The 14,607-nt window shown below is 46.9% G+C and overlaps 1 protein-coding gene across 2 annotated transcripts in view; it reads right to left on the bottom strand.

The window, feature by feature from the left end:
- Positions 1 to 14,607, bottom strand: part of Shld1 (shieldin complex subunit 1) — a 62,500-nt gene that overhangs the window by 42,492 nt on the left and 5,401 nt on the right. For both annotated transcript variants that reach the window (XM_021194896.2, XM_029536691.1), the window contains exon 2: positions 13,151 to 13,332. In XM_021194896.2, the coding sequence (XP_021050555.1) occupies positions 13,151 to 13,328 (178 nt within the window). In that variant the 5' untranslated portion in view covers positions 13,329 to 13,332. The remainder of the gene's footprint in view (positions 1 to 13,150; positions 13,333 to 14,607) is intronic.

Here is a 14,607-nt window from a genome sequence, read left to right as displayed (position 1 = left end):
GCATACGTAAGACCTCAGATTGGACTCCAAGCAAACACACACACACACCAAACAAAATCAGACTAACTTTATCACAAATGCTATAACTATCATGCCTACACCTAAGTAAAGACCTCTCTCCCAAATTTATCAGAAGTAATTCTATAATAAAAAGACTTTAGATATGGTTTTATACAGCTTACTGTCTGAACACATTTCTACCTTTTAAGATGTATAAAGCTCTCTCTCTCTCTCTCTCTCTCTCTCTCTCTCTCTCCTTCCTTCCTTACAAGCACAAGTTCTTCCTTCTCCCCCTCCTCCTCCTCTTCCTCTTCCTCCTCTTCTTCTCCTTTCTGTCTATTGTTTTTGTGGTGCTGGGAATCAAAGCCAGGGACCCAACACACATGCTAGGCAAGGACTGTGCTGCTGAGTTGCTCCCCAGCAGCCGTGGAAGCACGTGGTCTGAGGCCTGAGCTACATCCCCTAAGGGAACGTAAAGGGGCATCCTTCCAACCAACACTGTTAAAATTATCCCTGGAACCTCGACTTGGGACAATCAGGAGCATCCTACAGAAACAGCATAGAAGAACTAGAATGTAGAGTATTTTCAGAAGTCAGGAATGTGTATTACACTTCCAAATTTAATTTTAATGTTGTTGTTTTTCAAGACAGTGTCTCACTACGTAGGTTTGGCTGTTCTGAACCAAATTTAACTAAAAACAAAACAAGGTGACATCATTGTGCCAACTTACAATCATAATTCAATATAACCAGCGTGGCCAAGAGTTGTCCACAGCCCAACACAGGCGGGAGCACAAAGCAAAGGCCAGGAAGAGGCTCAGCGCTGCAGAGCTCCAGCTCAGTGGTGAGTGCTGTCCTGGTACCAGACCAGCAGCCAAGTAATCTTCTAGTTAATGTAACCATGAATGAAACAATTCAAGGAAGAAAAAGAGAAAGGTTTGAAGACCACTCATTTACTATGAAGTACAAAACTCGAGTCTTTGAAGACACCGTGCTGTCTTACGAGAGAAGGGAGAGAAAGGCTGACAGCTATCATGGCCACCACCCTGTACTTTCCCTGACCCTACATTTCCCAGTTCACACCCACTGGACACACAGAAACAAAACCTCGTACATAAATAGGAAATATTGGCTTCTTAGCTGACGTGCACATCATAATCAGGCAAGATGGCTGACGTGAACTTTCCGGTCGTCACTCTGCCATGATGCAGGAATGCTGTCAGAGCAGGTGAGAGTACCCGGGAGGCAGCATGGTGGCTCATGCTAGCATTCAGCAGGCATAGGCAGAAGAATTACAGCAAAGTCAAGGCCAGTTTCTGCTACAAAGTGAGTTACAGCCTAGCTGGTGCTACAGAAGTGAGGCCTTGTCTCCAAGCGAGGCCTCGTCTCCAAAACCAGAAGAACATGAAAACCCCTGAGCCCACACTGTTATTATTCTATCATAATTCCACTGTTGGGGCTGGAGAGATGGCTCAAAGGTTAAAAGCACTGGCTCCTCTTCCAAGGACCCCAATTCAATCCCCAACAGCCGCAGACTGTCACAAACAAGTCTCCGAGTATACAACACCCTCTCTGGCCTTCCCAGACAATGCATTCATACATTAAATGATATTCATGTTAGAAACACACATACACACACACACATCACACACTTTCTTTCCATATATATATATATATATATATATATATATATATATTATATATATATACATCATATATAATTATATATAGAAGAAAAATATACCTTTATATACAGAATAATTTAGCTTCAAAGAAACCAAACAGTAGAAATGTATATATTCTCTCTATACATAATTACATGTACATAGAGAGAGAATACATACATATCTATATGTATTGGTTTCTTTGAAGCTAAATTCAATTCCTTCATAAATTAGAAGGTAGTTTGTCAAGGCTGATACCTGACTCATAAGGTTAGAATAGTTCTCTTCAATGCTTCCAGACATCCCTTCTCTTAGAACCCCTCTCATGCCGGGGCTGGTCCCTGGCACCTGTTCTAGACAGTACAGGCTATCTTGGTGGGTAAGGCGTTGGCTGAGGTGAGTTAGTCAGTGGTGGAGCCTGCAGAGGCAGCTCCTGACACCGCCATCAGGAAGCAGAGAGGGCTCAGGCTGAGGTAGGGTTAGGCTGTAAGTCTTTCAGCCAGGTAGGCCTTATATACCAAAGATTCAAACCTTCCCAAATAGTGGCCCCTGCTAGGAAAGACCAAGTGTTAAAACATATGAACCTGCGGGTGACATGTCACATGGAAACTGTAACAGTGATTGTTACCTGAGAGGCTAGTGGTGTGGGAGGTGAGCGCTCTCTCTCACCCACTGTGCCCAACTTCACCAGGGAGTGTTACTGAGACTCACAGAGAAACAAAGCTTAAAGACATTAAGAACTTGCCTCAGAACACCAGGTACAAAGTGATAAAACAGTGGTTCTCAGCTTTCCTAACACTGTGACCATGTAAAACAGCTCCTCATGTTGTACAACGGTGACCCTCAACCACTTAATTATTTTCATTGCTTCTTCATAGCTGTAATTTGCTACCATTATGAATTGCAATGTAAATATCTACTATGCAGAATATGGTACGCGACCCCTATGAAGGGTTATCCCACCCTGCAAAGGGATCTTACCTCACAAGTAAAGAACCACTGTCTTAAAACCTCAAAGGCCATACTTCCTCCCACTCATAGAGGAGCAAAGGCCACCAGGGCCAGCCATCAGTCTGCCACATTATGCTCATGACTGATTACAAATGTGACAGAAAGTTCAGATATTTATATTCCTGGCTTGTCTGCCCCAGTTTTCTTTTACTCGCCCAAAACAACTAACAGCTGAGCATGGTGATGGGTGCAATCCAAACACTAGGAGGCTGAGACGAGAGAAGCATGTTTGAAGTCAGCCAGGTCTCTACAGGAAGTTCCAGGCCAGCCTGGGTGAGACCTACCTGAAGAAGAAGATCCCAGCACTAGGAAGTGGAGGAACTGTTCAAGACCAGCTGGGCATGGTGGCAAAAGCAGATGGATTCCTATAAACTCGAAGCTAGCCTGGGCTCCCTAACAAATTTTAGGATAGTCAGAGGTACAAAATAGAGAAACCCAGTCCAAAAAAAAAAAAAAAAAAGAGGGACAAGTTCAAGGCCATCCTTAGCTACTTAGTGAATGCAAGGCTAGCCTGGGCTTCCTGAGATGTAGTGTAGGAAGATAGAGACAAACATAAGACTTCTAGAGATATTTAATTTCTTTCTTTTCTGTTCTTTCTTCATGTGTATGAGGTGTGTACGGGCATGCCCTTTCAGAGGCTGCAGGAGGATACTGGATGTCCTGTTCTTTCATTCTGATGTAAGCCCCTGACACAGAACCAGGAGCTTGCTCTTCTGCTCAGTGTCAGGCCAGCACGCCCCAGCCTCCTCCCACAACCCAGGTTACTGGTGAATATGGCTGCTTTGCTTTTAACATGGGTGCTGGGGGCTGCTCTCCATGCACCCTTTTCCTGAGCCCAGTCTTCGATGTTTGTTCTTGTGCGCTAAGAGGGTCTTGCTGTACCGCCCAGGCTGCCCTTGAATTCAAAAGGAAACGGAAGTTGTGGCTTTAAGACTTCTTAGATTGGGGACTGGAGAGATGGCTCAGTGGTTAAGAATGTGCGCTGCTCTAGCAGAGGACCTGAGTTCAGTTCCCAGCACCCGCGCCAGACAGCTCACAACCTCCTGTAACTCCAGTCTCAGGGGATCTAATGCCCTCTCCTGAACTGCACATACATACATAATTAGAAAATAAAAATATCTCCAAAGAAAAGAACTCTTAGATTTAGGATGGCATGGCAGCATGACTTGTATCTCCGTACTTCAGGGGATGAGGAGTTTAAAGTCATGCTCAGGTCCTTAGTGAGTCATGAGTCAGCAAAGGCCCATCGGGAGGAGAGAAAGAAGCACTGGCTGCAAGGAGCTTAATGATAGAAACTTGCTATGCATAAGACCTCCCGTTCAATCCCCAGCACGGGGGTGGGGGGCGGGGGGCAGGGGGGAGGCGGGCAGCTTGGTATCAGGCCTGTAATCCTGAGTATCAGAAAGAATGAGTCAGGAGGAAGCCCAGATCAAGGCCCTGCTCGGTGCTAGAACAGGTCTGTGCCAGCCTGGGCAATCTAGTGAGGCTTTGTCTTAAAATTAAAATAAAGGACGAGGGTGGGTAGAGGATAATGGCCTGAGGGGTGCTCGCCTAACAAGCACTAGGCCCAAGGCCAACCTCCATTACTGGAAAGGGGGAGGAGGGTGGGGATTTTTTAAATGCCATCGTTTTATCAACACAGGAACATCCTTTGGTCTTTCCCAAAGAAAAAGCCTAAGCCTTGTTGATAAATGTATGGACAACGCCGTGAACATGCTCTTATGCATCACACATGCATAGCGAACACAGCTGACATTGGGGACAGTGACAAATTAGCTTCTCAGGTTACAGTCTAAGACCTCATTTCAAAAAAGGAGTCTCTAAAAATGTTTAATTCTACCCCAGTAGACAGCTTCTGTAAAGAAAACACGAGCAGGGCTGGGTGTGTGGTGTGTAGCTCCATGCTGAGCTCTTGCTTCACGTGTGCCCGGGTCTTAGTTCCACCCAAATGGGGCTTGTGTCTGTCTGTGTGATGGCGGGGGTGGGGTTGTGGGGGTGTGGGAGGGTGTGGTTGTCATCTTAATCAAAGCAGAGAATGAATGACAAAAGGTTTAACTCACTCAAATGTCAATGCCCCACCTGCCCTCAGAAATTTGTGGGCAGCAGCCACAAGAGGGCAGTAGAGGCAAACGCGGCACTTGATATTACTGTATAAAAACCGGGGAGTAATTGTCCCTCATCCCATGCTAGCCTTCCAAAGCAACAATGGCATCGCTCATAGATGACTTCTTCGACTTCGTATTCTATACCGTGCTAAACTTAAATTCTCAATCCTCACTTTCCAAACAATCTTTGTGAAGGTCAGGCTTGGTGGCTCACATTTGTATTTCCCCAGAGGTTAGGGGAATTTGAGTTTGAAGCTAGCTTGAGCTACGCAGTAAGATTGTATCTCAAAAAATAAAATTTTAGAAAAAGATGAGAAAGTAAGTTCTTGGAAACACCAACTTGTATAACAAGCCGGGAAGAAAAGACCTGCCACTCAATGTTATCATTTTATTAGTAGGAAAAGACGCAAAGTGCTGGTATGTGGTAGAAACGGTTATGTTAGAGGAAATATCTTCAGGCAGATGAGATTGACCAGCAGTGCAAGTGCTGGTTATGAAAACCTTTGACCCTTGGATCAAACACTGAAGTGAGGACTTGGTTATTTGTGTCACATGGTCTAACAATTTATACCAGGCTAGCCTTGAGATCAGAGCTCTACCTGCCTTTGACTCCCACCTGCTCACACAGGCTACCCCAAGGCTTTCCAGCAGACTGAAAGCTGAGAGCGCAACTGTGGGGGCAGGAGTTGGGAAGGACAACAAGCAACACACACACACACACACACACACACACACACCACTTTTTGGCCTTTTTCAAGACAGTCTCTCTGTGTAACAGCCCTGGCTGTCCTGGAACTTGCTTATGTAGACCAGGATAGCCTCAGATCACACGAGATCTGCCTGCCTCTACCTCCTGAGTGTTGGGATTAAAGGTGTGCACCACCATACCTGGCACTCTTAATAAGGAAAACACTTAATTAGGGCCCGCTTACAGTTTCAGAAGTTTAGGCAGAAGTAGCACTTAGGAGCTAGAGGCAGGCAAATCTCTGTGAGTTCAAGGTCAGCCTGGAGTATATTTTGTGTTTCAGTACAGCCAAAGCTACATAATAAGATCTTGTATTTTAAAAAAAAGAAAGCAAGAAAGCAAGCAAGCAAGAAAGAAAACCAAACTTTAAAAAGTATCTTTAGGGATATCCTTGTCTGTAATTTTATGTACTCTTATTAAGTAATATTTGCTGAATTAAGAAACAATTCCTGGGGTAGAAATATGGTTCAGTGGTTAGAGCTCCTTGCAGAGGCCCCACACCAGGCAGTCCACAACTGTCTGCAACTTTCCCCAGGCACCTACACTCACATATACATGCACACACTTAGACAAGCACACGTAATGACTGACACAATTCCCTCAGGCATGGTGTCACAAACCTATAATCACAACACTTGGGAGGCTGGGCACAGTAGAATTTAAGCTCAGGACTAACAGGGGCAACACAGTGAGATGCTACTATCTCAAAGCAGCAGCCCAGCAGGGCGTGAGTCTTTAACCCAAGCACTGAGGAAACAGATCTCTGTGTGTTCAAGACCAGCCCTGTTTACATACTGAGTTCCCAGACAGTGAGACCTTGTCTCAAGGTAAGTGAGTAAATTCTCTTTTAGGAACGCATACAGATCAGTATAGTCCACTCCGTAACGTGATACATCCTTAAAGCTGTCCCATTTCCTACCCTGCTCTTCCTGCTTTGATATTTTCTTTGGTTTATATGTTAATTCCATTTATTCATGGAGCTGGTTCTCTCCTTGCACTGTGTGGGCTCCTGGGATCAGACTCAATAGCAAACACCTTGAGGCGTCTCACTATATAGTCCATGCTGGCCTTGAATTCACTATGCAGTTGAGGCTAGTCTCAAAATCCTCCCACTCTTCGTCCTCCTTCCCCCCTGCCCCCCAGCTTCCCAGGGGTACACCTCTGGTGCACAGGAATACACCACCATTCCAACCTCAAGTATTCCCTTTTCAAGTGAGTGGGGGTGCACAGAGAAGTGTGGACTAGTGCCGTTCTAAGTAAGGTTTAAGTAAATGTGCAGAGCCCGTGTAAACGTGCACACTTTTAACTTGTGGACTTTGTCATCCACCCTCATAGGTGAGGCCAAACATAGCCTGAATGTGTCAAAAAAATCACAAATTTACGAGAAAGGCACTCATGACCAATACTTTCTATCCTTAAATCTTTTTAAATTTTTTAAAGTGTATTTATTTTATGTATATAAGTACGCTTTAGCTGTCTTCAGACACACCAGAAGAGGGCATCAGATCCCATTACAGATGGTTGTGAGTCACCATGGGGTTACTGGAAATTGAACTTAGGACCTCTGGAAGAGCAGTCAGTGACCTTAACTACTGAGCCATCTCCCCAGCCCCCTTAAATCTTAAAAAATAAAATAAAATAAATTCTCATTTTATGTGTGTGGCTGTTTTGCCTACATACATCTATGCACCAAGTGCATGCAGTGGCCACAGAGGACAGAAGAGGATGTGGGATCCCCTGGACCTGGAATTATAGACAGCTGCAAGCTGCCATGTGGGTGCTGGGAATCAAACCTAACTCCTCAGAAAAGCAGCCAGTGCTCTTAACCACTGAACCACCTCTCCAGCCCCTCTTTCTTTTAAATCTTAACAGGTTTCATTATTCAGTCTATCAGCCTTAACTGACCATCTACTATATACCAGGTGCTGCCCTGAGAATCTACTCACGGGTCAAGGTCTAAGTTAGCAGACAGCAGCTGTGGGGCGCCTGCCAGTCAAGCACAGGGAAGCCAGAAGTGAATCCAAAAGCATTTACCCTTAAAGGCTATGCTCCAGGAAGCTGGACTCTGTAGCACGTCAGCAGCTCAGGGAAGACACTGTTTGCACAGCTCAGTGGTGATGCGTGTCTAAAATACAAAGGCCTGGGCTGGAACCCAGGCTCCACTTCAAAGGGCAAAGCCAACAGACCATCCTAGAGGCGGGTGAGAAAATGTCTTCTGGGGAAAATAAGGGTTTCATTCATTCCAGCAAAGAGCTAGAATCCAACTTTCTGTTTATTTCCTGGTTTCCACCGAAGATGGTGGCTCTGACGTCTTCTCTGCAGCTGCTCTGCAGATAGCTGATGGGTGCTTCTTCCACAGCACAGGGTTAGGAAGGGTAATGACGTGTGTGAGTGTGTGTGTGAGTGTGTATGTATGTGTGTATATGAATGTCTGTGTGTCTGTGTATGTGTGTCTCTCTGTAAGTGTGTGTGTGTGTATATTTGTATGTGTTTGTGTCTGTGCATGTGTATTTGTGTGTGTGTTTGTGTGTGTGTCTATGCATGTGTATCTGTGTCTCAAGTGAGCTGGGAGGCATGGCTGGCCCGAGATGTACTGATCTTGGAGTGCAGTTGGCAGGAAGGGGCTAGGCAGGGGTAACTGCGAGTGCTCTAGGCTTAGCACTTTACAGTCCTCGCAGACCTCACGTTTGAGTGTCTTGAAAGTCCTGCCTTTGAAGTCAACCTGACCTAGAGTTGAGTCTTTCTAGCACTCCTTAGACCAAATCTGAACACCAGCCTCTCCAAGGCTGCTTCCTCAGGGGTCACACAGAGGTCAGAACAGTACTGACTTCTTTGGGGGTGGCTCTAGGAATCAATAGGCACAACATGCTGGGGGTGCACAATGCTACGGCACTTGTCCAGCACGCTGGAAGCCCTGGGGTTGCTGTCTGGCAGCAACAGCAACACACACACACACACATACACACACACACACACACACACGCACACATATATACGCACATGTATGTGTATAAATGCCTATGGCACAGCACTTACAGAGCAGGTGGACCATAACTCATCCTCCCTGACTGCCTCTTGTGAGTTTGGCCTGGGTGTCTGTTGGACTACAGCAGTCAAGGCTTTTCCTTGCACTGTAGGAAGACACAGTTGAACGAGTCCTGAATGTCAGCTCACTCAGGAGCCTGTGAGGACTGTTAAAGACATGGGCCACCACGCCCAGTTTTCACACGGGTGCTGTGTACCTGAGAGCCTAGGTCCCCATGCTTGTTCAGCAAGTGCTTTACCCACTGAACCACCTCTCCAGCCCCAAACCTAGAATTTTACAATTATGTAACTTCCAGTCTGAAGTACCGACTGTTAAGAGTTTATAATTGTTTCACTATGAGAACAGAGTTTTATAGAATTACAAAGAGATACCATGTGAATTATAAACAGGATAAGGCATATTTACCTATTCTTAAATATTACATTATCTGGATACCTTTGAAGACTGGGATGTTGACAGACACAGAAAGAAAGAAAAAAAAAAACCCACAAGGGACATTAAAGCACTGTTAAAGTTTACAGTCACCTGCCAGCAGAGGGGCCTTTAATCATCAAAGAGTCATTGTGCTTAACTCTCAAGTCTTCCTCTACCTTCCAGTTCCCAGCACTGTTCTCAGATAAAAGTTCTAGTCTGAGGAAAGCGCCAAGATTCCCCCCACCCATACTGCCATGCCTAAACAACTGCAGAGAGAACTCTGCTGTGTCAGAACACTGTTGGTATCTGCAGGACAAAGGTTCTGTGGCCCTGGGAAGGTAGGCTATAGGGCCTACCTTATCAAGCCACAACAGATGGCAGGTGAACGTGCCCTAAGGGAACCTGTGACCTTGCCTTTGAGGTAGTTCAAGGGGACCATTCATTGCTTAATGTGGCTCTTGGCTTCTGCTTACTGTCCTGAGGCCAGGCAGTGAGGATCTAGCAGACAAGAAGTCCAGGTGCATTGCCAAGTCTGAAGTTGCTGGGGATGGATGGATGGATCCCGTTGAACAGCCCATGGATTGGAGTTGGCCAAGGAGGGAGAACATCCAAAGAGGGAATTGGGTGGCTCAGGCATTAAGAGTTGACTCAGCCTAAAACAGAAGTCCAGGCTTATGGGGTGGGCCCAGGGGGTCTGTGTTCAGCTGCCACGCATCTGGACGGCCTTGTGCCACCACTGCGTTGGTTGTTTTGAATAAATAACATGGCTACCAGATTACGAGGCTTAGGGAGGGCTGCCAAAGAGGAAGCACAATCTCCGAGAGACACGCATGCAGATGCTGGGGTGGAGATGTGCCTCAGGAAGACCTCGTGGCAGCAAGGAGTCTTTGCCTTATCTACCAGGGCAAGCATGGGGAGGACTCTCACAACCGCGCCCGCCGTGTGAGGCAAGGCTTGTTTATTTCAAGTACTTCCTGATAAGTGCCTGCCTGGTGACCTCAGGACAGACACACAGCTATTAAGGCAGAGAGCCCAGGCTCTCCTGCCTTTGTGTACCAGACTGAAATGAGAGGAAACTTTCAAGGTTTTCCTAACTTATTCCTGGGATCCTTAGAACTCTTCAATCTCTTAGAAAGTGATCTAAAACCTCATTCCTCTTGCCGCTAGCAGCCTCTTCCAGGGCATGGAGAGTGGCATGGGGTTAGACACATAGACACATGCAATGAGGGTGGGAAGTGTCCGTCAGCTCGGTTCCTATACATGAGCATAGGCACCCGCCCCAGAGCAGGCTCTGTCCTATGGGCAGATGGGGTGGAGGCCACATATCTGGGGAAGAACAATCAAGGGACAAAGAAGTAAAAAGGGCCAGCATCTTGGCTCTGTGAGTCCCTGTGTCAGGTGGGTTCGGAGAGGCCACAGCCAGGGATCACTGGGCCCAGTCTACCAGCTTGGGATTTTAGCTGCAGACTCGGTACATACAAGTGCTGTGGTCTGGGATCCAGGATGTGTACCCGGCCTTTATTTGTGGACCATCACAACCCACATCATCCACTGGCTTTGTAAACTGTGGTAAAGAGAAAGGGTGGGAGGAAATTGGGACTACAAGGCCAGCGGAAACGCCGATTCCAGCCTCTGAAGTGCACGACACTTCTGTCCTCCAATAGAGTTCTCATGAAATTAATTCATGTTAACGTGAGGTGCAGATTTCCTGGGACTACACACAAACCCACCCAAACAGTGGTTCTGCACATAGAGGGTTCTGGTGCTAAGTCTTGGAGACCTTTATATAAGGAGACTTTGCTTAAAACTTAAAAATGTTATTAACTTTACTTCTCCAATGGCTGCTCAACGATGCCCAGTGCCAACCATCTAGATTTGAAAGCAGAAAGCTTCACTATTAACCAAGGTCATGACCGCTCGACAGGTTGTGAAATCTGAAGTTGGGGAGAGGTGCCAGTCCCCATTCTAAGACGGTCCTGTAAAGTTCCAGGCTAGCCTGCGCTATGACTGAGACCATGTCTCGAATGAGCAAGCAAACAAAAGAAACCCTGAAGCCAGTCTTACCCCCCTACTGCCCTCCCAGGGGTTAGAAAAGAGGCCCTGCCTCAGATAAGCCACCTGCGCTTGCTCTGCATGTCATATGTCTCGGCTTTGGAGGATGCCCCCTGGCTTACTTGCTGCAGTTGTACATCGCTGTGTGGAGGCTGCCCCACGCCATGACTGTACACTCCACTCTTTACCAACTCATGCCTGGATTTCATGGAGATGGTGACAAAGGGTTAATTTGATTGAATTCTAATATATCTTTCTTATTTTTCTGGTGTTGGGATTGAACTTGGGGCCTTGAACGTGCCAGGCAAGCTGTACAATTGGGCCCTCAGCCCATGATGGATTCGCATACTCAGTTTCTGGTCCTATCTAACTTAATAGCTAGGGAGGCCATTATCTGTCCTCCATCTCGAGGCCCCCAGCATACTCTGCAGGTTCTTCGGAGCTGACTATATTTGGAGCCAAGCACGAGCCACATGAACACTGCCAAGGGCTCCTGAGTGCATACTGAAGTGACAGAACACTGCAGGGCTACCCCAAATGACCCTCCACTTGGAAGACTCCTCAGAAGATGACTGTCCTAACAATACAGAACAGGAGACACAAAACTAACATCCAGTTGGCTTAGGAACTGGAGGTGTTAAGAATCTGGGCTTGAACAGCAGTTGTGGGGACAGCCCTGAAGATCAAAGTACGGGCAAGCCTGGGTCTGAGCACACAGCTGGTCCAGAATCATCAGAACAAGACGGGACCTGCTGACGGGCTACAGGGAGAAAACCCACAGCTCCGACTACTTACAAACATGCAATGATAGGAGGATAAATGGACTCAACATAGAAATTAAAAAAAAAAAATCAAAACAACCACAGCAAAAACAGGCTCTTGCAGGGACAGTACAGGTGGCTAGGCGTGGGAGCATGTGCCCTCATTGCCAGCACTGGGAAGGCAGAGTGAGGGGGAGCAGGAGTTCAAGGCTAGCCTCATCATCCCCATAGCCGGCTCAAGCCTAGCCTAAGCGAGTCTCCGTGAAGCCGGGGGTGGTGGCACAACACCTTTAATCCCAGTACTCTGAAGGACGAGGAGGCAGGTAGATGGGTCTCTGTGAGTTCAAGGTTAGTCTAGGCCAGCCTGGGTCTACATAGCAAGCTCTGGGCCAGCAAGTGGCACATTTAAATTTGAATCTAGGTTTGTGGATTATAGATTGGATAATTAATGGGAAAGAGACAGGCTTTCCAGCTTGCTAATTATTAATAGCCTTAAATTATCAACTTCTGCAATCTAGTCAGGAAATTTTACAGTAAGGTTCTTACTTAAATGCAGAGCACAGGGACTAGGAAGGTGGCTCAAACCCGATGAGCTGAATTGAATCCCTGGAACCACACAGTGAAAGGTGAGAGCTACTGATTCCTGCAAGCTGCCCTTATCTACACACACACACACACACACACACACACACACACACACACACCATGGCTTCTACACACTCATACCCTGCATCAGTCCAGAGCATACTTCCCAAGAGAAGAAGCACTGATGCCTCTACCTTCCTCATTCCTCAGCACACAGTAGGGCATACTGCTGTTTCCTGCAGTCTTAAAAGAACAAAGTACAGTCCCACTCTCTTTATCAAACCGAGTGTCCTCACGCACTGAGTGCATCTGGACAGACATCAGAAACGGATAACAAAGGCCTGCCGCCCTTCCTGGTCCGCTTTGTTTAGACACACTGTGTTTGGATCACCCCAAACTCTGAGCTCTGTGAGGGAAGGACCTGGGCGTTCACCTCCACACCCCCAGTTCCTGAACACCATCCTGTTACTCAGGGAGGCTTTGAAATCCTTCCCCACAGCTTTTGCTGGGTAAAGTGCTTTCCTATGTAAGGTTACTTACATAGTAAGAACGACCACATGTCTACGCCTCCACTAGCTGTTTTCTTTCTTTTTCTTTTTTTTTTTTTCCCACATGTGAGTGGTTGAGAGAGAGAGTGAGAGAGAGAGAGAGAGAGAGAGAGAGAGACAGACAGACAGACAGACAGACAGACAGACAGAAAGAGAAGGGGGAAAAGAGAACCGCTGGTTGTTTTCTTAAAGTTGGTCGATTCAAGCAGTGCTTGTTACCTGGATCAGTACTCGAAGAAGAAAGAAAAGGATGGGGTTCCAGAGAACTCAGAGGGTTGCTGCTTCCCTGGCTGGCTCTCTGGGATGCTTCGTAACTGCTGGTGTCACACACCGTCGGTAGATCCAAGGTACAGCTCTCTCCTGACAGGCTGCTGGGTGTGGCTGCCTGGGATTCCATAGGCCTGTAGGGGAAGGAAAACAGCCCCATGTCACAGGGGTCTGTGCAGTAGGAGCTACCCAACGCACAGCCCGAGGACGCCAAAGGAGCAGCTACTCTCTTCCCCTACGTCATGGTTTTTCTTCTTTTCTCCTTTGATCCAGTGTTTGGGTACCAAGTTCCCTTCGTTGTGAGACAGACATACTCCCACTTGAGAAAAATCAATCCTAATTTCAGCTAGGAGCCAGGTATAATGAGAAATACCTGTAATCCCAACACTCAGGAGGCAGACTGAATGAGGATTCCAAGTTTGAGGGCAGCCTGAGCTAAAGAGCAAGACCATCTCAAAACAAACAAACAAACAAACAACAACAACAGTAACATGTATTAGAAATATAATGTCACTGGAAAAAAGAGGCTGTTGTTAGAAAACCAGGAAGTACAGGTACAGCTCTATTCTCCCATGAGGTACGGTGCAGAACTAGAATCAATGCTAAGGGGAATATCTGGGGTTTGGTTTTGGGGGGCTGGGGGAGGGGAATACCTGGGAGGTATTCCTTTTTTTTTTTTTTCCCCTCTTGAGACAAAATCTCACACTGTAGCCCAGCCTACCCTGGCCCTTGCTATGCAGGCCTGCAAACATTCCTCAGACCCCAGCCTCCCAAGCGCTAGGACCATGGGTCTGAACTACACCACCTGAGGGGAAAGTGTCTAGGCTACAGCAGAGGTGAACAACTTTGAGATAATGAGAGCTCTTGGTCTAGATTTTATAAAACGAAATACTATACATGCCTAAAATACTGCCACAAGCTGGGACCCAGCAAGGGACCATCCCAGGTTATCTGGTTAGTCATCTGGTAGTGAGAGTCAGGGGACATATATCTGGTAGTGAGAGTCAGGGGACATACATCCCCTCGGTGGCCTGGGACAGGCTCTAGGGACACAGAGGTGAATATTCACCATAGGTCCTTCACAGAGCTCAGAGTCTGGGGAGATCCAAACAGAAACCTACTGTGTTGACTCTGGATTTAGACAAGGAAGACCAGAAAGGGAAGTGGGCTCGAGGAAGACATTTCCCACCTCCAAGGGCTGCTGGGAAGGCATGGTTAGGCTAAAGGAAAGAGTGGATGTGGAGAGCCAGCTTAATGGGGGAGGAGGGAGCAGAACACAGTGCATGTGTGAAGAGGCAAGGATGACACATGTTACTTTGTATGCTAATGCAAAAAAATTAAGGAAAAGAATAATAGGGGCTGGAGAGATGGCTCAGCGGTTAAGAGCACCGACTGCTCTTCTGAAGGTC

Source organism: Mus pahari, chromosome 3 (assembly GCF_900095145.1).
Source record: "Mus pahari chromosome 3, PAHARI_EIJ_v1.1, whole genome shotgun sequence".
NCBI classification, from domain to species: Eukaryota; Metazoa; Chordata; class Mammalia; order Rodentia; family Muridae; genus Mus; species Mus pahari.
This window is presented reverse-complemented; position numbering and strand designations above follow the sequence as displayed.